Source organism: Symphalangus syndactylus, chromosome 9 (genome assembly GCF_028878055.3).
Source record: "Symphalangus syndactylus isolate Jambi chromosome 9, NHGRI_mSymSyn1-v2.1_pri, whole genome shotgun sequence".
Classification (NCBI taxonomy): Eukaryota; Metazoa; Chordata; class Mammalia; order Primates; family Hylobatidae; genus Symphalangus; species Symphalangus syndactylus.
In genome coordinates this window covers 50016979-50043983 of record NC_072431.2, presented here as the reverse complement: position 1 = coordinate 50043983, position 27005 = coordinate 50016979, and the positions used below count along the sequence as shown (strand labels likewise).

Genomic DNA, 27005 nt, shown 5'->3' with positions numbered 1-27005 from the left:
GAGAGAGAAATTGGAAGTCTTTCTGTTTTGCCTGTTACTTCCCTTTCCCTTTGCTTTTCAATGCTTACCTTTTCAGAATTGTTTATACAAACAAGCATACCTATTAAATGCATGATAGATAGGAAAGCTTACTTGACATGCTGTTTTGCAATTAATTACATGGTATGCACTTAATACAGTTGGCTGTTTGTATCCATGGGTTCTGCATTCATGGATTCAACCAACCCTGGATTGAAAATATTTGGAAAAATTAAAAAGAATAAAATTAATGCAAATAAATACAATATGACAATTATTTACATTGTATTAGATATTATAAGGAATCTAGAGATGATTTAAAACATATGAGAGGATGTGTTTAGGTTACATGCAGATACAACTTGTTTTATATTAGAATGTTGAGCATCCATGATTTTGGTATCCTGGCAGGAAGGTGGTCCTGGAATTAGCCGCCACCACGCCCAGCTAATACCCCATGGATACTGAGGGATTTCTATCTTTGTACCATATACATGAGAATCTCATTTTAAAAAATGTCTACATGTGATTCTGTTAAACTTTTTACTCAGTTTCTGATTGGTGGACATGTTTTTCCAGTGTTTTCCCTCATAACAGTTGAACATTATTTATACGTAAACCATTGCCCAAATTTGCCACTATTTCTGGGTATACACGTTTATGTTTCTGAATTGCTCTCCAAAAAAATTGAATTAATTTTGCATCACCCTTTATTTGAATCAAAGCAAGCAGTGCCTTAAAACCTGAAAGAAAAAAAAACGCCCCAGTAACAAACTTGTACAAGCATTTTGAAAGGATTCGTGAATATTCTTTATAGCAAGCTTTGTGGTTCAATCAGAAGACAGTTTATCTTTCATAAATTAACAGAGAAAGTTTTAGGAACATATTTTGTAAAGTACAATACAACCCCCAAATCCATGAACTTTTCTTTGCAAATCTTTTAAGTCTATATTTCATTAAAAATAATGCCTAAAAGAAATGTACAGAAACCAGCAATTAATATGATTATTACTTTGAGGTTTATTGTAGATATTTTCTGTGATTCATTTTTCAAAGATGGGATGGTTTTGTGCTTAATATTTAGCATTTGAGTTTTTTTGCTTGTTAAGTATTTGGGCACCTTTTTATATCATCAGTTTATATTTATTATGTCTTTATTACCTTTTTCTTAGGATTAGCTTGATAGATAGTACAGTGTTAACTTGCAGAAATATAAATGGTATTCTATTTTATGTGTTTTCCTTCCTAGGCTTGATGAAGTTCCTAAAGTATATAGTTGTCTGAACAACAAGGTAAAAATAGACAATTGTCTATAAACCATACTTTCATGATAAGAAAATGATAGGGTTTAGATAAGTTTCTTAAACATAATTCTGCTGATTTTTAAAGGGGTTATTCTTTCTTTTTTTTTTTTTTTTTCCTAGAGACAGAGTTTCCCTGTTGTCACCCAAGCTGGAGTGCAGTGGCAGGATCTCAGCTCACTGCAACCTCCACCTCCTGGGAACAAGTGATTCTCCCACCTCAGCTTCCTGAGTAGCTGGGAGTACAGGCACATGCTGCCACACCCAGCTGATTTTTTGTATATTTAGTAGAGACAGGGTTTCACCATTTGGGCAGGCTTGTCTCGAACTCCTGACCTCAAGTGATCCGCCTGCCTCAGCTTCCCAAAGTGCTAAGATTACGGGTGTGAGCCACCACGCTTGGCCTATTCTTCATTTTTAATGGACATTTAATAACACCATATGAACACATTTACAGGGTTTTTGTTTTTTTTTTTTTTTTTTTTTTTTAAGGATTTAATACTTTAAATTCATGTTAAGTAATGAACTCTTTTTTGGAGACAAAATCTCACCCAGGTAGGAGTGGAGTGGCATGATCACGGCTTACCACACCCCTGCCCTCCTGGGCTCAAGGTGATTCTCCCACCATAGCCTCCCAAGTAGCTAGGACTACAGGCACACACCACCACTCTTGGCTAATTTTTCTATTTTTTGTGGAGGCGAGGTTTTGCCATGTTGCTCAGGCTGGTCTCAAACTCCTGAGCTCAAGCAGCCTGCCCGCTTTGGCTTCCCAAAGTGCTGGGATTACAGGCGTGAACCACTGAGCCCAGCCTAGTTAATCAACTCTTAGCTCATCCCTTTGTATATGATGGCGATCGGACCCAAAGTTTTCTAGGTGAATGTATATAGGCAACTATTTATCTTGTTATAATTATTACAAAAACATAATTTCTTTTGTTAATAGAAAATAAGTTCAAAGTTGAACTGTAATATTAATAACCAAAGCAAATTCATCTGATAATTTGTCTAGTTATAAAGAGGGGTATATATTTAAGGCAACAATGGGGGTTAGTTTAAAATTTTCTTAATTTTAAAAATTGAAATAGCAACATATATTCTGTGAGTTAATGTTTAGTATATTTTTTGCTTTTATTTTTTCCTTTTTCCTAGTTAGAAAAGCTACTGGGAGAAATTATTGCTTGTCTGCAATTCAGCTACACCGGAACTTATGACAGTGAACTTCTTGAACAACTGTCACCACTATTATGCATAGTATTTCTGCACAAGAATAAACAGATTCGAAAACAGAGTGCTCAGTTCTGGAATGCCACTTTTGCTAAAGTGACGATGTTGGTTTATCCTGAAGAGTTAAAGTATGCTAACAACAAAACTTATATACAAACTAACTATTCTGTTGTGATCATATAAATTGATATTTTGATTCAAAATAATCTTTTCTTATGGGGTATTGTTACAGAGGATTCCTTAGTTGAAATATTACCATTTGGAATACATGATAATTATTAAACATTATTTCACCTTTTCTTTGGTGCTTAGAATAACCTTGATTTCAGGAGCCAAGAAAAGCAGTTTAAATTGTCCTTAATAAAAGAGACAAGGAGGACAGGAAATGGACGATTTTTTTTTTTTTTTTTTTTTTTTTGAGATAGAGTCTCGCTCTGTGGCTCAGGCTGGAGTGCAGTGGCGCAATCTGGGCTCACTGCAAGCTCCGCCTCCCGGGTTCAAGCGATTCTCCTGCCTCAGCCTCCTGAGTAGCTGGGACTGAAGGTGCATGCCACCATGCCTGGCTAATTTTTTGTATTTTTAGTAGAGACAAGGTTTCACTGTGTTAGCCAGGATGGTCTCGATCTCCTGACCTCATGATCTGCCTGCCTCGGCCTCCCAAAGTGCTGGGATTACAGGTGTGAGCCACTGCACCCTGCCTGGATAATTATTAAAGCTAGACATGAATACTTTATATAATATTGTACTTCTTATTGGAATTTTGCATGATAAAAATTTGGAAATTCAGAAAAGTACAGGGAAAAATACAAAAATTGCCTAATTTCTCCCAGTTTTATATATGCATAGTAAGGAACAGTCTTTAAAAATAAAGATGTAATTTGCTGCTCTAAAAATTAAAGTGCTATTGTTAACAGATCATCAGTGTTCACCAGCACTACTTGACTTAAGGTGTATATTTTATGTACTTTTTTAAAGACCAGTACTAACACAAGCCAAACAAAAATTTCTGCTCCTGTTGCCTGGTTTGGAAACTGTTGAAATGATGGAGGAATCCAGTGGACCATATTCTGATGGAGTAAGTTGGGGGGTTTTATTGTTCATTTGTTTTTGGACATTTAAGTTATTTGTTGAAAGTTATAAATAAGTAGAACCTGAACAGAAAAGAGTTTTGTAACATAGACTTTTTCCACATTGTCAGTTGTGTGGCCTCAAATTTCTTTTGTGATTTTCACTAGAGATTCTCATGTAAATCTCTAATTCTTGTCATTAATCATTTGTTTTGAACTCGGGTACCTCATCTGTGCTGTTCACAAAGAGTAAAATACATAATTGTTGCTTTGGAAAAACTGGAAATAATGGTTACTAAGCCATGTCTAAGCCAGAGCTGCTGTTCATTTTCTCATTTTTAAAAAATTGATTTTCTCATTTCTTCTATCAGAAAAACACATCTTTGCTGTCACATCACATTAGGAGCAAAGTTTCTTTGGCTAATAATATTTGATTACTGCCTGAAGATCTAGTAGTTAAAGGCACAGGTACTATAGAGTTGTGAGCTGGAGTGTTCTTAGAAAACTTTTTTCTATTCAGGAGCAGCTAGGGTATAGCTAGTTTTTGTTTAGAATCTTTTGGAGAAAAAAGACTTATAGCCAACTAAGTATCGCATTTGGTTTTGGCTGAAGTAAAAATTTTCCACCAGATAACTAACAATTAGACTTGTTAAAGAGTTCAGTGGAATTTGGTCTGTAAAGGCTATATATTGTGTTGAGGGGAAATATGCTCTATCATACATGCTTTATTAACCCTCAATTGTTTAATGTTTAAAGTTCTATGGCTTTGAATATTCTCTTAGAAATATTTTCAGTTACAGGTACAGTGTTTGAATCTAGTAATTTAATTCACTTTATATATTTATGTGACATGTCTCATTTTCAGAATTCATAAAATTGAATGGTATTAAACAGCTACTATAAAAGAGACACCAAAGCCATTTGCTGTTATTGAATCAGACAGTGGCTTTCCTTTCTTTGATTTTTATGAGATTGAATAATTAGAAAAATTTTGACAATATTTGCAATTACTATTTATTAGGCAGGAATTTTCAAAACGTGAAAAGGAAAAGCAAAATATTACCGTTGTATTTAATGAAATTGTTTCCTTTTTAATAGACAGAAAATTCACAACTAAATGTGAAGATAAGTGGCATGGAGAGAAAATCAAATGGAAAAAGAGATTCATTTTTGGCACAAACAAAGAATAAAAAAGAAAATATGAAACCAGCAGCCAAAGTATGTTTTCAAAAGTTTAATCAAAATTTTTAAGATAAAATATATGGTAACTTACATACAACTTTAAAAATTGGATGGAAAAACTATAAAAGACTAAATAAAGGTTGGGATTGCAGGGGAATTTAGGGCATTTGGTCTAGAAAGACTGCTAGTATAGCATGGTAACCCAGAAGCCTTGGGTGATGATTCCTGGTTAGGAAAGGTAAGTTTCTGTGTAATGCTTAGCAACTGTTACATGTATTATTCCAGGCAGCAGCCCCCTTGAGATGGAATGAGACTAGTTATGAATGACTAACATAGGTAGCACAAGAGGAAAATATTTTAGAACTTTTGTTTAGGATTATTGTTATTTTAGAACTTAATATTTTGAATAGAAATAATGCCTAGATAAGACACCTATGTTAAGCTCATGCTAGTTGCCAGTTAACTGACTTTTAGACAACAGCTCTGTCTTCCATGACCTCCAGTAAAGGTTATTCTAGAATGTTGAGACCATGACCCTGGTGAAGCGAAAGAAAAGTGTTATTTTTTAAGAATACCTCTGCCACATTCTTGTAGCAACTATAAATAGAATTAAAGCAATGGTTCCAATGAACATTTATTAAGATAACATTGTAGTACCAAAGTTACTTGTATGTAGGGCATATATTGGTGACTTTCACTAAGTCATGCCTCAGCTTGAGAGCTGCAAATGCACTCTCTTGCTGCCAAATCAGTTCATTTCCATGTGTTAGCCTGACGAACGATTTTGTCCATACTTTGTAGTTAAGCACAGACTTGCCTACTTTGTAAAGAGGTTTAATACTTTCTACTTTCTCAGTATTTATTAGAGGCAGAAAGAAAGTGGGGAACATTGTACTAATTTGTTACTGATCATGAGTATCATCAACTTCATAATCACTATTAAAAAATGGTGTCATTATTAGAAGAGAGTGATAGAAATATTGGAAAATAATTTGGAAACTAAAATGTACATTTGTTTATTTTTTCACATCTGCAGCTGAAACTTGAATCTTCATCTTTAAAAGTAAAGAGTGAAATTCTTTTGGAAGAGGAAAAGTCTACTGACTTTGTGTTTATACCTCCAGAAGGAAAAGATGCAAAGGAAAGAATATTAACTGATCATCAAAAAGAAGTTCTCAAAACAAAGCGGTTTGTAGGCCTTTTATTTTGAGTTGGGTATTTGGTGTTCAGGCTTAGATTTCATGCAAGAAAACTGTAACTTTGTGTTTAGAACTAAAATATGTGTACTAATTTTTTTTTTTTGACAACGGAGTTTCGCTCTGTTGCCCAGGCTGGAGTGCAGTGGTGCCATCTCGGCTCACTGCAAGCTCTGCCTCCCGGGTTCACGCCATTCTCCTGCCTCAGCGTCCCTAGTAGCTGGGACCACAGGCGTGTGCCACCACACCCAGCTAATTTTTTTGTACTTTTAGTAGAGATGGGGTTTCACCATGTTAGCCAGGAGGGTCTTGATCTCCTGACCTCATGATCCACCCGCCTTGGCCTCCCAAAGTGCTGGGATTACAGGTGTGAGCCACCAGGCCCAGCCACGTGTACTAAATTTTAATGCCAGAAGTTATACTGTACATAAATGCATTTCATAATGTATAAAGCTACCTAGTAACCTACCAAATATTTATAAACTGAATTTCTTCTCTGAGGTAGATTGGGAGAGGAAGACAGTTTGATGGAATATCTGGGAAATATGCATTTGGGTCATGATTTTATAACAATTTAGTAGAATTGTAAGTTTCTTTTCTTTTTATGTTTTATGTTTTTGAGACAGAGTCTTTCTTTGTTACCCAGGCTGGAGTGCAGTGGCATGATCTCTGCTCACTGCAGTCTCTGCCTCCTGGGCTCAAGTGATCCTCCCGCGTCAACTTCCCAAGTAGCTGGGACTGCAGATGCTCACCACCATGCCCAGCTAATTTTTTATTTTTTGTAGAGATAGGATTTTGCCATGTTGCCCATGCTGGTCTTGAACTCCTGAGCTCAAGCAGCCCACCCACGTCAACCTCCCAAAGTGCTGGGATTACAGGCGTGAGCCACCGTACCTGGCCATAAGTTTAATTTCTAATTGTAAGAATATCATCCGGTGTTTGAAGTTACTTATATACAGTTTTTTTCAGGTGTGATATTCCTGCCATGTATAATAATCTGGATGTTTCTCAAGATACCTTATTTACTCAGGATAGTCAGGAAGAGCCTATGTAAGTACAGAAGCCATCAAACTTTTATGTCTGTTTTATTCATTTTCAAATAATTATAAAAACAATATTCTTACTAATATTTATTTCAGGGAAATTCCTACTTTATCCAGAAAACCAAAGGAGGATTCTAAGATGATGATTACGGTATGTTTGGCATTTCATATTTTGGGCTTTTTAGAATCACCCTTCCATTATACAGTCTGTTAAACTGCTGAAATGTCTACAGGTCTTCCCTTTAGTAATTTTAAGATTTATGGTAGATTTATTTTATGATTTCCTTTTAACTCCCATTCAGATACTAGCGGAATATCAGCAGACACTAGTCAGTGTGTGTGTGTGTGTGTATAAAAGTACTTGGCTTTTCTTGAATATTTACAATTAGGAACACAAATTGTTAGGCATCTACCACTAACTTGGGAATAGTTGCCATATATTGAATGTCAGTGATTATCTTTGGGTTACCGAAGTTAAAACTAAAGTTTTCCCAGAAAGTCAAACTCGTTTGCCAGTTATTAATCTGTGTGTGTATATATATGTATATATTTCTGTGCAGGAGGAGCAAATGGACAGTGACATTGTCATTCCTCAAGATGCCACGGAAGACTGTGGTATGGATGAACATCTTGAAAAGGCCTCCCTTTCAAATAATGAGTGTGGTTCTCTTGATAAAACCAGTCCAGAAATGTCGAACAGTAATAATGATGACAGAAAAAAAGCTTTAATTTCATCAAAGAAAACATCAATTGAATGTGCATCTAGTACAGAAAATTCTTGCGTTGTCAGCAGTAGTTCAGTTTCTAATACCACTGTTGCTGGAACTCCCCCATACCCTACAAGTCGGAGGCAAACCTTTATTACTTTGGAGAAGTTTGATGGTTCAGAAAATAGACCTTTTAGTCCATCCCCCTTGAATAATATTTCATCAACTGTTACAGTGAAAAACAACCAGGAAACCATGATTAAAACAGATTTTCTACCAAAAGCAAAGCAAAGAGAAGGGACTTTTTCAAAATCTGATTCTGAAAAAATAGTGAATGGAACTAAGAGATCAAGCCGGAGAGCTGGTAAAGCTGAACAAACAGGGAATAAAAGGTCTAAGCCCTTAATGAGATCTGAGCCGGAGAAAAATACTGAGGAATCTATTGAAGGCATTGTAGTCTTAGAAAATAACCCACCTGGTTTGCTTAATCAAACAGAATGTGTGTCAGATAATCAGGTTCATCTTTCTGAATCTGCAGTGGAGCATGACAATACAAAGCTTAAAGCAACAACAATGGAAAATGCTGTATTATTGGAAACTAATACTGTAGAGGAGAAAAATGTAGAAATTAATTTGGAATCCAAAGAAAATACACCCCCAGTAGTAATATCAGCAGATCAAATGGTAAATGAGGATAGTCAAGTTCAGATAACTCCAAATCAGAAAACCCTTAGACGGTCTTCAAGGCGACGTTCAGAAGTAGTAGAGTCTACCACTGAAAGCCAAGATAAGGAAAATAATCATCAAAAAAAGGAACGACGTAAGGAAGAAGAAAAACCTCTTCAGAAGAGTCCATTGCATATAAAAGATGATGTGTTACCTAAACAAAAACTGATTTCTGAACAAACTCTACAGGAGAGTTTAATTGAGAAAGGAAGTAATTTACATGAGAAGACTCTTGGGGAAACTAGTGCTAATGCAGAAACTGAACAAAATAAAAAAAAGGCAGACCCTGAGAACATTAAGTCTGAGGGGGATGGTACCCAGGACATTGTAGATAAGTCCTCTGAGAAACTAGTCAGAGGCCGAACACGATATCAAACAAGAAGAGCATCTCAGGGTTTGCTTTCCAGCATTGAAAACTCAGAATCTGATAGTTCGGAGGCAAAAGAAGAAGGTTCTAGGAAGAAGAGATCTGGAAAATGGAAAAACAAAAGCAACGAAAGTGTTGACATTCAAGATCAAGAAGAGAAAGTGGTGAAACAGGAATGTATAAAAGCTGAAAATCAGTCACATGATTGTAAAGTAAGTTCTGAAGAAGATGGAAGCATAAAACCTCAGATTTGTGAAAAACAAGATGAAAGTAGTACTGTAATATGTCAGGATTCTACAGTAACTTCAGATTTGTTGCAAGTTCCTGATGATTTACCAAATGCATGTGAGGAAAAAAATGAAACTAGCAAATATGCAGAATATTCCTTTACAAGTCTACCTGTGCCAGAATCAAATCTAAGGACTAGAAATGCCATTAAGAGATTACATAAGCGAGACTCTTTTGATAATTGTAGTTTGGGAGAATCTTCAAAAATAGGGATGTCAGATATTTCTTCACTTTCAGAAAAAACTTTTCAAACACTTGAATGCCAACACAAGAGAAGTAGGAGGGTGAGGAGATCTAAAGGTTGTGATTGCTGTGGGGAAAAATCACAACCTCAGGAAAAGTCACTCGTCGGGATAAAGAATACAGAAAATAATGATGTAGAGATTAGTGAAACAAAAAAGGCAGATGTACAAGCACCTGTAAGCACATCAGAAACTTCTCAAGCTAATCCATGTTCTGAAGGACAATTTTTAGATGAACATCATAGTATGAATTTTCATTTGGGTCTCAAAGAGGATGATACCATTAATGATTCATTAATTATTTCTGAAACCAAATCAAAAGAAAACACTATGCAAGAATCTCTTCCTTCTGGAATAGTAAACTTTAGAGAGGAAACTTGTGATATGGATTCTAGTGAAGCAATGTCTCTTGAAAGCCAAGAGTCACCTAATGAAAATTTTAAAACTGTTGGCCCATGTTTAGGAGACTCGAAAAATGTTTCACGGGAATCTTTGGAGACAAAAGAAGAAAAACCAGAAGAAACCCCAAAAATGGAACTGAGTCTAGAGAATGTTACTGTTGAAGGAAATGCATGTAAAGTAACAGAATCCAATCTAGAGAAAGCAAAAACTATGGAATTGGATGTAGGAAATGAAGCTAGCTTCTATGAACAAGAGAGAACCAAAAGTGGTATTTCTGAAGAAGCAGCAATAGAAAATAAAAGAAATGATGACTCTAAAGCAGACACAGCTAAACTGAATGCCAAAGAAGTAACAACTGAGGAATTTAATTCAGATATTAGTCTTTCTGATAATACTACACCTGTAAAATTGAGTGCTCAAACTGAGATTTCTGAACAAACAGCAACTGGGGAACTAGATGGAGGAAATGATGTATCTGATCCATACTCATCTGAAGAAACGAATACTGAAATGAAAAATTATGAAGAAATGATGATTGGCGAGGTGAAGGCTGAAACTGGCCATGATGGTGAAACAGAGAATGAGGGCATAACTACCAAAACCTCAAAGCCTGATGAAGCTGAAACAAAAATGTTGACTGCAGAAATGGACAACTTTGTTTGTGACACAGTTGAAATGAGCATTGAAGAAGGAATCATTGACGCTAATAAAACTGAAACAAATACTGAGTGTAGTAAATCTGAAGAAAAATTAGATAACAATCAAATGGTAATGGAAAGTGATATTTTACAGGAAGATCACCATACTTCAGAGAAAGTGGAGGAACCATCACAGTCTCTGACATCTGGAACAGCTATCTCTGAACTAATAATAGGAGACAATAATGCATCTCCTCAAAAACTAAGGGAACTTGATCCTTCACTTGTGTCAGCAAATGACAGTCCTAGTGGCATGCAGACACGCTGTGTCTGGTCTCCTTTGGCTTCTCCATCTACGAGCATTTTAAAGAGAGGACTAAAAAGATCCCAAGAAGATGAAATCTCATCACCTGTTAATAAGGTAAGGGGAATGAGGCTGAATATTAAGGAACCCAGTGTTTGGTTGGGATATTTTGGCCATGCAGTGACCTCTGGTGAATGACAAAATATTACAATTATATGGCCACTCATTTGATTATTTACCATAATGGTTGCTAGGGAAAAGTTAGGTAGAAAAAAGATTTCGAAAAAAGGAGACTGAGGCCTTTTAGATAAGTCTTTCGTTTTAGAACACTAAAGATCTTTTTGCAACTGTGCACATTGTTCACCTTTGGCAAAATTAATAAGGCTCCTAGCATCTTTTCTGCTCCCCATACCATAATATCATATGAGGAAACTGATTTAGGAATGCAGGCAACACTGCCATTGATAAAGCAGATTTAGTAGTTGTCATGTGTCGGAACATTATGCTGTTTTACGTTTTACATACATGTTCCAGACCATACCTAATTAAAAAATCTCTTGCCTTCATCAACTTGTAGATGTTATCTTATTTTTAGTTATTTATGTCCCCATTTCCTCAGCTCAATTATAGATCTTTTACTTTAGAAAAGATGGATTATCTATATATCTGCTTTAGCTTCAGGCCCTGTGCCTTGCACATAGTTCGTTGAATGAATGAATAAAAAAAATAGGAAAAGTTAAATGTACTTACGTAACTCAATTTGTCTTCTGCTTAACAAAATAGATGTCCTGAAAAGGTATGATGTTGGCATTCCTTAATTTTGAACTTGAACCTGCTATTCATTGTAGAATACATTTTAGATATACAAGCGTAAGTATATAGACATGACACCTTGTTTTTTGCCTTCAACAAACACACTTTGAAAGTGTTCCTTCGGCCAGGCTCGGTAGCTCACACCTGTAATCCCAGGCATGGGATTTGGGAGGCCAAGGCGGGTGGATCCCCTGAGGGTGGAGAGTTCAAGACCAGCCTGACCAACATGGAGAAACCCCGTCTCTACTAAAAATACAAAAATTAGCTGGGCATGGGGCCACACACCTGTAGTTACAGCTACTCAGGAGGCTGAGGCAGGAGAATTTCTTGAACCCAGGATGCAGAGTTTGCAGTGAGCTGAGATTGTGCCACTGCACTCCAGCCCGGCGACAGAGTGAGACTTGTCTCAAAAAAAAAAAAAAAAAGATAAAAAAAATGTTCCTTCAAAATCCCTGTTCCTGTTATTCATGTGTCTAAACTTTGCAAGATACACTGAAAATTCTTCTGCTGAGAATCTAGAGATTAAGTTATTTGTTTTTTGTTTCGTTTGTTTGTTTTTTGAGATGGAGTCTCACTCTGTCGCCCAGGCTGTAGTGCAGTGGCACAATCTCGGCTCACTGCAGCCTCTGCCTCCCGGATTCAAGCGATTCTCCTGTCTCAGCCTCTTGAGTAGCTGGGATTACAGGCATGTGCCACTAAGCCCGGCTAATTTTTGTATTTTTAGTAGAGATAAGGTTTCACCATGTTGGTCAGGCTGGTCTTGAACTCCTGACCTCGTGATCCCCCCACCTCGCCCTCCCAAAGTGCTGGGATTACAGGCGTGAGCCACTGCGCCTGGCCTATTTCTGTTTTTACATCAGTCATCTTTCTAGTCTGGTAATCCCATAAAGTTACTAGAATCAGATCATACACTTTTAACTGCCACATGTGGCTTCGTTAACTTTTTGCTACTGTGCCTTTTTCACCATCTTTGGTATTATGCAGAGACAGTTTAAAATACAGAAAATTAGAATGAATTGTGGTATTGAGTTAATATGATCTGTGAAGGCAGTCGCTGGGAACTGTGCAGCTGACTTCTAGTGAAATAAATTTTCTAAACCCACATTCTGTTTTTGGGTAACCTCATAATGAAAATTTATGGTGTAATTTTTTAAAAACTTTAGTTTTGTTAAGTAAAATCCTGACTTGTGTTTTCAGGTTCGCCGTGTCTCCTTTGCAGATCCAATATACCAAGCAGGATTGGCAGATGACATTGATAGACGGTGCTCTATTGTTAGGTCCCATTCTTCAAATAGTTCTCCCATAGGAAAAAGTGTTAAAACTTCTCCTACTGCACAATCTAAGGTAAGCTATAGGCTTTAAAATATACATATATGTATACCGACACAGAATTACATGTACATGATGTGTCATAAAATGAACTATATATGTGAAAAACTTCTTCCTTAGTTTAAAATACATTCTTTTGTCTGCTACATGGTAAGCAGAAAGGAAGAGAAGAGGTGGTAAGAGGCAGTAATGATCCAGCAAGTAATTGATTAGGTACTAGATTACTCTTTTTATGTTTTTTGAAATTTTAAAGAAATGATTGCAGTCTAAGTTGTAAAAATTGTAAAATTATAGTCATCTAGGGTTCTGAGTATTTTTTTCTCTCCTTTCTTCTATCTAGCATAATACCACTTCAGCCAAAGGATTTCTGTCCCCAGGATCACGTAGCCCTAAATTTAAGAGCTCAAAGAAGTGTTTAGTAAGAAGTGCTTTAGTTTTCATGTCACTTTATATTTTCACGTTCAGTCAGTTGACCTCTGTGTAACAGCTTCTGAAATTTATTCTAAGATTTCAGAAATGGCCAGAGAATCCATACCATGCCCAACAGAAAGTGTTTACCCAGCATTGGTGAACTGTGTGGCACCAGTTGACATCATTTTACCTCAGATTACATCAAACATGTGGTAAGTGGTTATTTAGGCTTGCTTATATTCCAAGATGCCACTTATTTAAGAGGACTTACCTGAATGCTTGGTTCTCATGTTTAGAATTGATTGGCATGTACTCCTCACACACAGTTTATTTTTTAAATAAAAATGCAACTGAGAAGGTAGGCCAGATAAGGCAATATGAAAAACATTTAATATAGTAAGATGTATGCATAATATTTCAGGTGCTGCATTGAACCCTTATATCCATTATCTTGTTTAATCCAAATATAAACCTTATGAGGAATATGAATATCATTTCTACTTTATAGGATGAAGTTTACAAAGATAAGTTAACAAAACCACACAGCTATTAAGTCATCACATGGAAGAAGCATGAGACTTACATATATAAAACTTGTTCATCAGCTGTTTTGTTTTGTTTCTAATTAGAAGTTTGTTTCCTTGATGTTTTAAGTCTTGGAAACTTAAATGCGTGTGTGTAGATCGTTCACTATATCTTGATTAAAAGAATTATTACAGGTAGTTTGTGATGCCTTGAGATAGTTTCTCTTTAATTGAATTATCAAGCTGCCCTGTCATAGCATAATCCCCAATAGGAGATGAAGTATTCTTAAACTTCTCTGAGGAATTTAATGATTCAGTAATATGTATCAGACATACCAAGTCCATTTCTGATTAAAGTTGGAGAGGGGATTATGCATACTTAAGAATTATCTATTAATGAGATGTATGTAGAAGCACAAGGCATGCAATGGGCTCATTCAGTTGCCAGTACTATTGCTTATTCCAGACATACACATCAGATTCGAATTTTGTTTTAAATTACACATACATGTGCCTGTCTTCACTGTGGACTAACCTCAGTTATGATTGAGCTTAAATGGGGAAATTCAACTGGATAAACTCTTGCAAATAGCATATAAATAAAACTGTATAGTTATAATTTCCTGTTTCTGTTTTGTTTAGGGCGAGAGGCCTGGGACAACTCATTAGAGCTAAGAATATAAAAACTATTGGTGATTTGAGTACTCTTACAGCATCTGAAATAAAAACTCTTCCTATCCGTTCTCCAAAAGTGTCCAATGTAAAAAAGGCTCTCAGAATATATCATGAGCAGCAGGTAAAAACTTAGATGTTAGCTACGATGTATATTAATAAATGATTTAACAGTACAGTTACAGAAGTTTGTTAAAAGATCACTTCATAATGGCACAGGCAAATTGATTCATTTATTTTGTACTGTCTTTATGCCTTGCACCTCAGATAAATTTTTAAATTGTTTTCTCTTTGAATTCTGTTCATCCCCTTCTCTCTTTCATTTCCACCATTCCGTATTTGATTCCATGGCTGCTACTGCTAAAACCTAGATGTTAAAATCGAAACATCTACCAAAACCATACAGATTTGTAGGTCACAGTATTTTGATTTTGATGCCTACCACATTTGTGACTTATTTTTCTTATTTTTCATTTTTGTCAGTATTGTGCACATGAACATTTTGGGTCATGGGCATTTTTCAAGATTCTGATGAAAGCTAAGATTCTTCCCTGCTATAAAACTATACAGAAAATTTTGTATATAATTTCAGAAGGATTCACAGACTACTGAAGCACATTCAGAGACCCTCTATCCATTGACACTACAGGTTGAGTATTCCTTATCTGAATTGCTTAGGACCAGAAATGTTTTGGACTTCAGATTTATTTCAATTTTGAGGTATTTGCATTATGCAGCTACTTGCCAGTTTAGCAGCCCTAATCTGGAAATCCAAAACGCTCATTAGAGCATTTGGGCATCATGTCAGTGCTCAAAAAGCTTCAAATTTTGGATTCCATTCCATCCAAAATAGTTTCCATTTTTGGAGAAGGCATACTCAACCTGTATCAGAAGTCTTGAATAAATGAAAAATAGAATAAGCAGTGTTCTGAATCAGAATTTCTCAGACCTGGGGTTTGCCAGCCGCTGAAGACTTCTGCTGTATTCTTGAAGGTCCTTGATTTTATATTAACGTATTTGTGATCTTCTAAACATTCGTTAACTGGTTACTCATAAGAGAAAACCAAAACTACTAGTAATTTTCTGTCTCACAGATTGAATTTAGTTTCTAAAGTATTTTCTTACTCAGTTTCCATGGGTCTTGGGAAAGTCTATGAGAATTAGTTTTTATTTAACAACTTGATTAAGGTATGATTTACATCGTGTAAAATTCACCTACCCTATGTGTGCAGTTAGTTTTTAATATATTCACAGAGTTAAATAATATTCCCCATGATCTAATTTTGAATCTTTTTTTATCACCCAGAGAAGAAACACTGACCCATTAGCTATCAGTCCTCATTTCCACTGCCCAGCCAATGCCTACTTTTCCTCTATAGATTTGCCTATTCTGGATATTTCATAAAAGTGGGGTCATACAACTTGTGATCTTTTGTGACTGGCTTCTTTCACGTAGCATAATGTTTTCAAGGTTTATCCTCAAAAATTTCCATTTTGAGGTTGAATAATTCTTTGTAGATTCTGGATATTAGCCTTTTGTCAGATGAGAAGATTGCAAAAATTTTCTCCCATTCTGTAGGTTGCCTCTTCACTCTGATGGTAGTTTCTTTTGCTGTGCAGAAGCTCTTTAGTTTAATTAGATCCCATTAATCAATTTTGGCTTTTGTTGCCATTGCTTTTGGTGTTTTAGACATGAAGTCCTTGCCCATGCCTATGTCCTGAATGGTATTGCCTAGGTTTTCTTCTAGGGTTTTTATGGTTTTAGGTCTAACATTTAAGTCTTTAATCCATCTTGAATTTTTGTATAAGGTATAAGGAAGGGATCCAGTTTCAGCTTTCTACATATGTCTAGCCAGTAGTAGTAGCCAATAAATGGTTCCCAACACCGTTTATTAAATAGGGAATCCTTTCCCCGTTTCTTGTTTTTGTCAGGTTTGTCAAAGATCAGATGGTTGTAGATGTGTGGTATTATTTCTGAGGGCTCTGTTCTGTTCCATTGGTCTATATCTCTGTTTTGGTACCAGTACCATGCTGTTTTGGTTACTGTAGCCTTGTAGTATAGTTTGAAGTCAGGTAGCATGATGCCTCCAGCTTTGTTCTTTTGGCTTAGGATTGGCTTGGCAACGCGGGCTCTTTTTTTGGTTCCATATGAACTTTTAAGTGGTTTTTTCCAATTCTGTGAAGAAAGTCATTGGTAGCTTGATGGGGGTGGCATTGGATCTATAAATTACCTTGGGCAGTATGGCCATTTTCACGATACTGGTTCTTCCTATCCGTGAGCATGGAATATTCTTCCATTTGTTTGTGTCCTCTTTCATTTTGTCAAGCAGTGGTTTATAGTTCTCCTTGAAGAGGTCCTTCACATCCCTTGTAAGTTGGATTCCTAGGTATTTTATTCTCTTTGAAGCAATTGTGAATGGGAGTTCACTCATGATTTGGCTCTCTGTTTGTCTGTTATTGGTGTATATGAATGCTTGTGATGTTTGCACATTGATTTTGTATCCTGAGACTTTGCTGAAGTTGCTTATCGGCCCAAGGAGATTTTGGGCTGAGACGATGGGGTTTTCTAAGTATACAATCATGTCATCTGCAAACAGAAACAATTTGACTTCCTCTTTTCCTAAGTGAATACTCTTTATTTCTTTCTCTTGCCTCATTGCCTTGGCCAGAACTTCCAACACTATGTTGAATAGAAAGTGGTGAGAGAGGGCATCCCTGTCTTGTGCCAGTTTTCAAAGGGAATGCTTCCAGTTTTTGCCCATTCAGTATGATGTTGGCTGTGGGTTTGTCATAAATAGCTCTTATTATTTTGAGATACGTTCCATCAGTACCTAATTTATTGAGAGTTTTTAGCATGAAGGGCTGTTGAATTTTGTCAAAGGCCTTTTCTGCATCTATTGAGATAATCATGTGGTTTTTGTCTTTGGTTCTGTTTATATGCTGGATTACGTTTATTGATTTGCATATGTTGAACCAGCCTTGCATCCCAGGGATGAAGCCCACTTGATCATGGTGTTTAAGCTTTTTGATGTGCTGCTGGATTCGGTTTGCCAGTATTTTATTGAGGATTTTTGTATCAATGTTCATCAAGGATATTGGTCTAAAATTCTCTTTTTTGGTTGTGTCTCTGCCAGGCTTTGGTATCAGGATGATGTTGGCCTCATAAAAAGAGTTAGTGAGGATTCCCTCTTTTTGTATTGATTGGAATAGTTTCAGAAGGAATGGTACCAGCTCCTCCTTGTACCTCTGGTAGAATTCGGCTGTGAATCCGTCTGGTCCTGGACTTTTTTTGGTTGAATAATATCCGTTATATGCATATACCACATTTTGTTTATCCAGTTGACAGACATTTGGGTTGTTTCCACCATTTGCTATTACAAATAATGCTGCTATGTCTGCAAGTTTTTATATGGATAGATGATTTCATTTCTCTCGTATATATACCTAGAAGTGGAATTGTTGAGTCATATGGTTACTGAACTTATTATTTTCAGAAAGTTAACTTTCTGAACTTAGTATTTTCTCAATCAGTGGTCCATAGGTCCTAGGAACACTTAAGAAAATTGTATTTTTTTTTTTTTTTTTTTTTTAAATACAGTGTCACTGTCACCCAGGCCAGAGTTCAGGGGCGGGGCGTGATCTCGGCCCACTGCAGCTTCCACCTCCTGGACTCAAGCAGTTCTCCTCCCTCAGCCTCCCGAGTAGCTAGGATTACAGGCACCGTAATTTTTGTGTTTTTAGTAGAGGGGGCGTTTCACTTTGTTTGCCAGGTTGGTCTTGAACTCCTGACCTCAAGTCATCTACCCACCTCGGCCTCCCAAAGTGCTGGGATTACAGGGGTGAGCCACCGCACCCAGCCAGAAAATCGTGTGTTGTTTTTTTTTAAATTCTGTGTTTTATTTAAGCTTGGAAATCTCTGGTATAGACTTTTTTTATACCGTATTCTTGAACTTGGGAAATAGAATGTAATTTTCTTAGCTGCCATGGCTATATTTCCTGAGAAAACCATTATTAAATATTGTTAAATTCTAACCCTCTCTTTGAGGAAATACTTTGTAATGCTTTATTTTGTGTAGTTGGAACCTACTTTTTTAGCAGTATTAGCGCTTAATTGTGATGGGTGGTAGAACATAGGTTCTACGCAATGTTTTCCAGTGTTTGTACTATTACTCCTATTAAAAGTAAATTTCAATTTGTTGTTTTTTTTTTTGTTTTGTTTTGTTTTCCCTTTTTTTTGCTCCAACTGTAATCAAGGTGAAGACTCGTGGACTAGAAGAGATTCCAGTTTTTGATATTTCTGAAAAAACAGTAAATGGAATAGAAAATAAATCTCTGTCACCTGATGAAGAAAGACTTGCCTCAGGTATATTTTAGCAAAAGTGGGATAATTTTATTTAGAAGATCAGCTGACTTTCTTGAAATATTTTGTTATTTTTTTAGTCTAATTTGACCATGCCTTATTATTTCAACAATTATTTTGTTTAATTTGAACTATATGAAAAACTAATTGATTGGACATCAAATGTGTCTACTTGTTTTTCTTGTCAACTTCTCCATCAAGGTCTCAAGGATTTAAACTATATGCTTTCTCTTCTAGTTCTATTAATAAATGAAGTAGTCTACCCATTTTTAAATTTCTTTAATAGCACAGAATAATCTATGAGAATAGCACAGAATAATAAGCTGTCGTGGGCTGGGCATGGTGGCTCACGCCTGTAATCCCAGCACTTTGGGAGGCCAAGGTGGGTGGATCGCTTGAGGTCAGGAGTTCAAGACCACTCTGGGCAATATGAAACCCTGCCCCTTCTAAAAATACAAAAATTAGCTGGATGTGGTGGTGCATGCCCGTAATCCCAGCTACTTGGGGGGCTGAGGCGGGAGAATGGCTTGAACCTAGGAGGCAGAGGTTGCAGTGAGCTGAGATTATGCTACTGCACTCCAGCCTGGGCAATAGAATGAGGCTCCATCTCATAATAATAATAAGCAGCAGCAGCAGCAGCTATGGTAGATTTTTTTGTCTGCTTGTCCTCATGAAGACCTAAGCCTGCTCTCTCAATTTGAAACCTAGGCACTTGGACTAACTTAAAAGATCATGTAAATAATTTAGTTTTTGTCTGGTATAGATTTAATTGTGTTTTTTTTTTTTTTTCTCTTTTAGATATAATTGATCCTGTTGCTTTAGAAACTCCGTTATCCAAAAACCTTGTGGCACAGATTAGTGCTCTTGCTCTTCAGCTGGATTCAGAAGATCTTCATAATTATTCAGGAAGCCAACTATTTGAAATGCACGAGAAACTAAGTAGTATGGCAAACTCTGTAATAAAAAATCTACAGTCACGTTGGAGATCACCATCCCATGAAAATTCTATTTAGTATTTTCAGAGAAAATTGAAGGTTTTTTTAAACATCACTGGATTTGTTGATTGAGGAAACAAGTTCTGAAATAATAGCACAATTTCAAAGAAGAGACTCTTTGCAAAGTTAACATTTCAAACCCTGAAGGACAGTGACTTATTATGTAAGTTCAATTTTGTAAGTTCATTATGTAAGATCTTTTTTTTTTTTCATATATTGTATTTTTCTTGGCTGCTATGCGTGGTTTTTCAGGAAATTTAATTATCTTACTGAGATGTGAAAGCAAAACTAGTAACGGAACTATACATTTTATTTCATACTTTCTTAAACCCGTGCATATTCTGGTGAAACATGTAAAATACTTTTAAGTAAAATTGAACATTTTTATTTGAATTTTTGCTGAACTGATAAAGGTGTTTATACTTTTGTTTGTTTGTTTGTTTAATTCATGTTTGTTGGGACTGAGGTTTAGGAAGTTTGTTACTGGTTAAAAACCTCAAATGAAATGCGAAAGAATTGGAACTTTTCCTGCATATGTCAACTTTTGACAGCTTTCAAGAAAAATGAGAAAAGTTTCAACTTCTGGGGGTTAAAATATTAATGCAGAATTTACTAAGATTTTATTCATTTGCATTAGCAAATATTCGTGCAGCAGCAGTTGACTGTGAAAATTTATTCTTATTAGACGTATTCATTTTTAAATGCATGATTGTACATTATGTATAGACGACAATGTTTTTAATTTATAAATTTCATTCTTTGTTAATTGCATGGGTTTTTCTGCAGCTTATTGTGAATACCTTGGTTCTGTTCAATAGAAACATTTTGTATATATTAAATACTGAAATAGCAGTATCGACGGTGGAAGTGCTTCATGGGCTTGCTGCACATATTTGTAGGATACTGTAACTGCAAATACAACAACAAATAGTTTTGTACTTAATTAACAGTCTTAGTTAAAACGCGACTTTATTTTCTAAAAGTATCCAGAATAAGTAAAATTATAGAAATAAGAAAATGTTACACAACTTTGCTGTTCATACCCTTACCTTCTTACTACTTTTGATTTGGAAGAGGGTATCAGCCACTAGAAAGTGTGCCTCCTTAACATTTCTTAAAGGAAAGTTTCAGTATTTCACAGCAGGTTGGACTGTACGAAATCTAGAGTTGATCTGCTTTTTAAACCTTCATTTAAAAGCAAACTTGGAAGAAATTTGAAACTGTTGTTTTTAATATATGTCTGTTTTGCCTAGGTTTTCTTTTTTTAAAGAGGTATGTAATTAAAACCTTTGTAAATTTTGCCAACTAATATTAGTGCCCGACTTCGCATATTTGTTTCATCTTTTTAACTGACAATATATTTCACTTGTTCTCTGAAAAGAATGAGTGAGTGATCTCAGTTTTCACATTTTATTCAGAAGCTAATCCCTACTTAGCAAGGCACACATTCTACAGCAAGTCATAGAAAGTTTAATCCTTGTGCCTAGTTAGCTCTCGTATATTCAGGGATCTCTATAAAAGTTGGTGTCTTTTTTCATCAACCCCTATAAAAGTTGGTGTCTTTTTTCATCATCATAAATTCATCATAATCACAGATATTTTGGGGTCTAAATAAGATATTCATATACCAAGGATGGTTTTATAAAGAATTCTGGGATCATTGAATTAAGGATTGTGGCTTGAAGTAACTAAAGAAAAATACTAATTTCTTTAAAAGGAATTATAATTATGATTTATATTTTACATCATTCATTTCCCAAATTATATTTAACCGTAAGGAGGTGCACGAGTTTTTAGCAAACAGGTATGAATAAGCAGCTATGTATATGTGTTTGGGGCAGAGGGGAGCAGATTACTTTAACACACTTCAGAATTAAAATTAGCTTGTTTCATGACTATGTGCCTTAACGTTTGTGTGAACTAAACTTGCTGATTGAATGAAATTCTTGGGAAGCCGAACAGTAATAGCAGAAAATGTGACCAAATGAGTATCATGTACTTAAATCACTGAATTTTATATAAGCACAAGTATTAATTTTAAAAACATTATAGTTTAATAAGGTTGCATTTAAAATATTTGGGAGCAAAGACAAGCATGCTAAATCTTCATTTTGCTGTGGCTATAAGCATATATTTTTGGCAACTTATTTGCAATATTCTTGCCTTAAAGTTTCCTGCAAATTTCCCCCTTAGTAATTCCCGAATAGCAAAACATTAATATTCCCTGATTAGCTCTACTGTGTTGTCTCACTATTAAAATGGAATTTGTTTTTTCAAATCTTTTCTAATGGTTAATAAAACAAATATCAGATCATAATAACACTCAAATGTGTCTTAATTGTCTTATGCATATTTAAGAAGAAAAAACTAGTGGCATAGAGGAGTGTCATGTAGTATCTTTTTTTTTTTTGAGACACAGTCTTGCTCTGTTGCCCATGCTAGAGTGCAGTGGTGCAATCTCGGCTCACTGCAAGCTCTGCCTTCCAGGTTCACGCCATTCTCCTGCCTCAGCCTCCTGAGTAGCTGGGACTACAGGTGCCCGCCACCACGCCCGGCTAATTTTTTGTATTTTTAGTAGAGAAGGGCTTCACTGTGTTAGCTGGGATGGTCTTGATCTCCTGACCTCGTGATCCGCCTGCCTCAGCCTCCCAAAGTGCTGGGATTACAGGTGTGAGCCACCGTGCCCGGCCATTTTCTTTTTTTTTTTTTTTTTTTGAGATGGAGTTTCGCCCTTGCTGCCCAGGCTGGAGTGCAGTGGCACGATCTCAGCTCACTGCAACCTCCACCTCCTGGGTTCAAGCGATTCTCCTGCCTCAGCCTCCCGAGTAGCTGGGATTACAGGCGCCTGCCACCACAACTGGATAATTTTTGTATTTTTAGTAGAGACGGGGTTTCACCATGTCGGCCAGGCTGGTCTCGAACTGACCTCAGATATCCACCTGCCTCAGCCTCCTAAAAGTGCTGGAATTACAGGCGTGAGCCACCGCTCCTGGCCTGTCATTCTCATATCTATGAAATCTGTTTTGGATTTTAGAGTGGATTTAAATTTTCAGTATTTCAGTGATCTCATTGTTAAAGCTGCTTTGCCACTTGTACAAGTTTGAAAACCATTGTTGAATCATATGGAGCTTTACTCTAATTCAAAATAGTTAAAAGATGAATCAGGTTAAATAATGCTATTGGATAATACAGGCAAAAACAGGATTTAAACCCGCACATTAAAAGCATGATTGAAGGCCGGGCAGGTGGATCACTTTGGTCCAGGAGTTCAAAACTGACCTGGCCAATGTGGCGAAATCCTGTCTCTACTAAAAATACAAAAACCAGCCAGGCATGTTGGTGCATATTTGTAATCTCAGCTACTCGGGAGGCTGAGACATGAGAATTGCTTGAACCTTTTAGGCGGAGGTTGCAGTGAGCCGAGATCATGCCATTGCGTGACAGAGTGAATCTCTGTCTCGCAAAAAAAAAAAAAAAAAAAAGTTTAATTCTAACATTGCCCATGGATTTTTTTTTTTTTCTGTACAGCTTGAAGATAAGATAGTTAAAGACTCTTTTACAATTTAAACATCATAAAAATGTGAAGAGTAAGTCATGAGGCAAGAAACAAAATTGGGGGAAATGGTGGGGATCGTGAATATGTAAGTGAGGTTTTATTTTTTAAGGTGTAAAGGAATGAGAATAGAGTAATTGCTTTTTAAAAAGAAAGTATAAAAGAGTTAATTTTTTTCTTCCAACTTTGACTTTAATTCAGTAAGAAAGGCCTAGGTTTTATCTCATATTCTTCATAATTGATTTTCAAGAAGTTAATTTGTCATTCAGCCTAGGAGGCTATACAGCAGTTAGTTGGCATTATTAGACTAAAACTTGGGTGGGGGGAGGAGACTATTTCCTCATTGCTGCAACCCATGTCTATCTTATTCCTAAGCCATTAGAAAGACCTTGTACTTCGTATAGAAACATTAGAGTGAGGTTTTGATTTTTAACATAGTGCTCTCTCAAACTTTGATGTGCATATGAACAAGCGGATTCTGATTCAGTAGATCTACATTGGGCCCTGTGAGTCTTTTTAAACACAGTCCCAGGTGATTCATACAGATGCCTGTGAACTGCACTGGTAGATGGGCCTAAGAGGCTTCAGGCTGTATTTTAGGTTTTGGTAACCCAGGCAGATTCAAGTCCTTTTATAACTCTGTCAATTTTATGAATTGGGGGTGCAGACTGGTTTTGAAGGCTTAAAGTTCAAAAACTTTAAGAAAGTTAAGAATTTTGCTTAAGATCCTTTTAAAAATATGGATGATTTATTTTTTAAGTAGGCAGACTAAGAATTTCAGGTTATAAAGAATCTTATTGATAAGGCAAATTAGACAAAGTATTTTCTCATGAGTATTTGTGGGTTATGTTTTTGTTAATATGAAAGTTGATTTCTAAGTATTAGAATATATTTAGTCTCTAAATAAATCTTGCCTTCTATTGTGGATCATCATTATTAATAAACATGGAAAATCAACACTACCCCTAATATTAATTTGGCAGTTAAATTTAGTAGTGCTATAATGAATAAGTCAGTCTAGCAGATATGCCCTGTCATTATACTGCAGACCTCTGGTCACTTAATTTTCTGTTATATTACGTGGTTGAAAATTCCTGTTTCATTGTAAAGTGAAATTTGAAAGATAGAGTTGAATAATATGATTCTGGAAAAGTGAGTTTTTCTTGGAATTCTGTTAAGGTGTTGGATTTTCCTCACATATTTAAATAATCTGTAAGAACTACCCTGAAAGCACTAGGGAAAATGTAGCCGAAAGTTAAGTAATAGGTTTTAAAAATTTGTTTATCAAAATTTGTTGATAGTTTGATCTGTAAAACAAATTGGGTTTCGTGCTTTCTGATGTCCAGTTAATAAGTTATGTGCCAGGCTTTACATACTGCTCTTTGCAAGTAGCCATTAAAATGTAAGTCATCGAAGTTTCGAGATCTATAAATATTTAATATAGTCTAAACAGTTGTGAGAATTTACTCAGTTCTGAAATAGAATGTTAAATTTTCTGATGTGGTCCTAATCATTTTTTTCTTTACATACTAAGCCTTTCTTTCTCCAAAGAACAGTTAAAACCAAATATGTTGTGGTAAGCTGTAAATACCATTGGAATAAAAGATAACCCTTCATCTTACCTAAAAAATTGAAGACAATATTTTCAATTGTTGATGTCAGAAGTAAGAAAAAGCCTCTAACTTTTGTACTCTACTTGTAGCAGAGGGAATATTTTTGGCCACAGTGTGCCAATTTATAATTGTAGATAAAGCTAAATTTACTGGACAGCAAGCTTATATGCTGATAGAAGTTGATGCACTGAGAAGTGATGAGTTGAAGAGAATGGAAAAGGCAGATTGAGCTGGAATTTTAATGCATAGTCCATTTAGTAGACAAGCTGTCCTATATACTCCTATATACTTCAGAAATAGCTGATAGCCTATAGTCTCTGAGAGCTGTTCTGTCCATAGCACAGTATTATAATTGATGTTCATAAATACCCTGAGGGATTATGTTAAAATACATTATTAATACTCCCACAAAAGCAGTAAGTTAATAAGTATTTCCAACAAAAGGCGGCTTTGTTTCTTAAACAGATAAACAACATATAACTAGGAAGATCACCTTCAAAATAAAGTGTCATGGAACTGAAAATAGAGTATAGTGTAACAATTATTTTGATACATTATTGAATAGCTAACAAGTGTCTTAAAGAATTTTTTATTTTTATAGAATAGGAAGTTTCCAAAAGAAAACAGAATTAAGAGCAAAATTGGTTTTGAGTATAGAAACTGAAGGATGGCAGTCTTAACTCCTAAGTTTTTTTACAGAGCACAGATTGGTAAACTAGCATGCCACCTGTTTTTTGTACTACCTGTGAGCTGAGACTGGTTTTTACATTTTTTAATGGTGAAAAAAGTCAAAAGAAGGATATTTTGTGACACATGAAAACGTATTAAATTAAAATTTCAGTATCCAGAAATAAAGTTTTATTGGAACAGCTGTGCTTATTGTCTTTAGCTGCTTTCCTGGTACAGTGGCTGAGTTTAGTAGTATAACAGAGTCTGTATGGCTTCCAACAGTCAAAATACTGTCTGGCCTTTTAAAGAGTTTGTCGATCCCTTTTATGGAGGAAGGTTTTGCTCATGCATGGCACGTTAGTCAATTTAGTTATTTGCTTCTAGCTGGCAGAGTGAGGTCTTGATTACTTAATTTCTATTACCCCTGTATTTTCCAAAATGGCTTCTCCTGATTTTACTTACATGTTTTACTATTGCTCAAATTACACAGATACTAGGAAACACTAGTACTTTATAAGTACACTTCTTTTTCCTACTTAAACTCTCAAACTATAGTTACGCATTTGCCATGATGTTAAGGGACCTTGATGGTCTGTGAATTATCAGTTGCTTTCTGCACTACCTCCTGTGGATAGACCTGACTGATAGCACTTAGAAAAAGACTGATAGACGCCAAATCAGTCATTTATTAACCCTATAATATTGTTGTCCCGATCATTTGGTAAACTCTAAGAGAGCTTAGTTTTACATTCACAAAGTATTTATATTTGATAAGTCTTAAAAATGATTTAAGTTGAAGCCTAACAGAAGTACTTGTTCATTCCTCAGTTACCTGCAAATATGGAAATAATGGTGCAGTCAGTTTTATTTGATCGTGTAATGCTTTATACTAGGGGTTTCAAACCCCTGGGTGGCATTAGATTCTCATAGGAGCATGAACCCTATTGTGAACTGCACATGCAAGATATCTAGGTTGTGCGCTCATTAGGAGAATCTAATACCTGATGATCTGAGGTGGAACAGTCTCATCTTGAAACCATCTACCCCAACACCTCTGTCTGTGGAAATTGTCTTCCACGAAACTGGTCCCTGCTGAAAAAAGGTTAGGGGACCACTGCTTTATACAGTGTTTGAAGCAGGCACACTTACAGTTACTATTTCTGGTTCTTTATGACTGTTGAGGGGGGGACGGAATTCTATGTTTGATTCACAGTAAAACTTTTCATGAATCATTGAGGGTTAACTGTTACCACTTGACAATGGAAACTGGATATTGAAACATTTTTTAAGAAATGCACTTTTACCTGAAATAAAACTATAAAAACTAAACTCTGGTACTTGTTTTTGTTGGCTACATTTTG

At 35.9% G+C, this 27005-nt stretch overlaps 1 protein-coding gene across 20 annotated transcripts in view; it reads left to right on the top strand.

Annotated features, from left to right (window-relative positions):
* The window catches only part of RIF1 (replication timing regulatory factor 1), a 162079-nt gene that overhangs the window by 46433 nt on the left and 88641 nt on the right, over positions 1 to 27005 (top strand). For 15 of the 20 annotated variants that reach the window (XR_010122481.1, XR_010122482.1, XR_010122487.1 and 12 more), the window contains exons 23-36: positions 1268 to 1310; positions 2469 to 2671; positions 3519 to 3618; positions 4709 to 4828; positions 5829 to 5980; positions 6958 to 7038; positions 7128 to 7182; positions 7592 to 10822; positions 12716 to 12862; positions 13188 to 13265; positions 13355 to 13470; positions 14425 to 14578; positions 18709 to 18817; positions 19613 to 19972. Coding sequence is in view for 3 of the 20 variants with exons in the window: in XM_063646036.1 (XP_063502106.1) it covers positions 1268 to 1310; positions 2469 to 2671; positions 3519 to 3618; positions 4709 to 4828; positions 5829 to 5980; positions 6958 to 7038; positions 7128 to 7182; positions 7592 to 10822; positions 12716 to 12862; positions 13188 to 13265; positions 13355 to 13470; positions 14425 to 14578; positions 18709 to 18817; positions 19613 to 19827 (4804 nt within the window). In the remaining 17 variants the exon portion in view is untranslated. Of the gene's footprint in view, positions 1 to 1267; positions 1311 to 2468; positions 2672 to 3518; positions 3619 to 4708; positions 4829 to 5828; positions 5981 to 6957; positions 7039 to 7127; positions 7183 to 7591; positions 10823 to 12715; positions 12863 to 13187; positions 13266 to 13354; positions 13471 to 14424; positions 14579 to 18708; positions 18818 to 19612; positions 26974 to 27005 lie in introns of those variants that run through there. The other 5 variants (XR_010122484.1, XR_010122485.1, XM_063646039.1 and 2 more) reach the window with 3 other exon arrangements.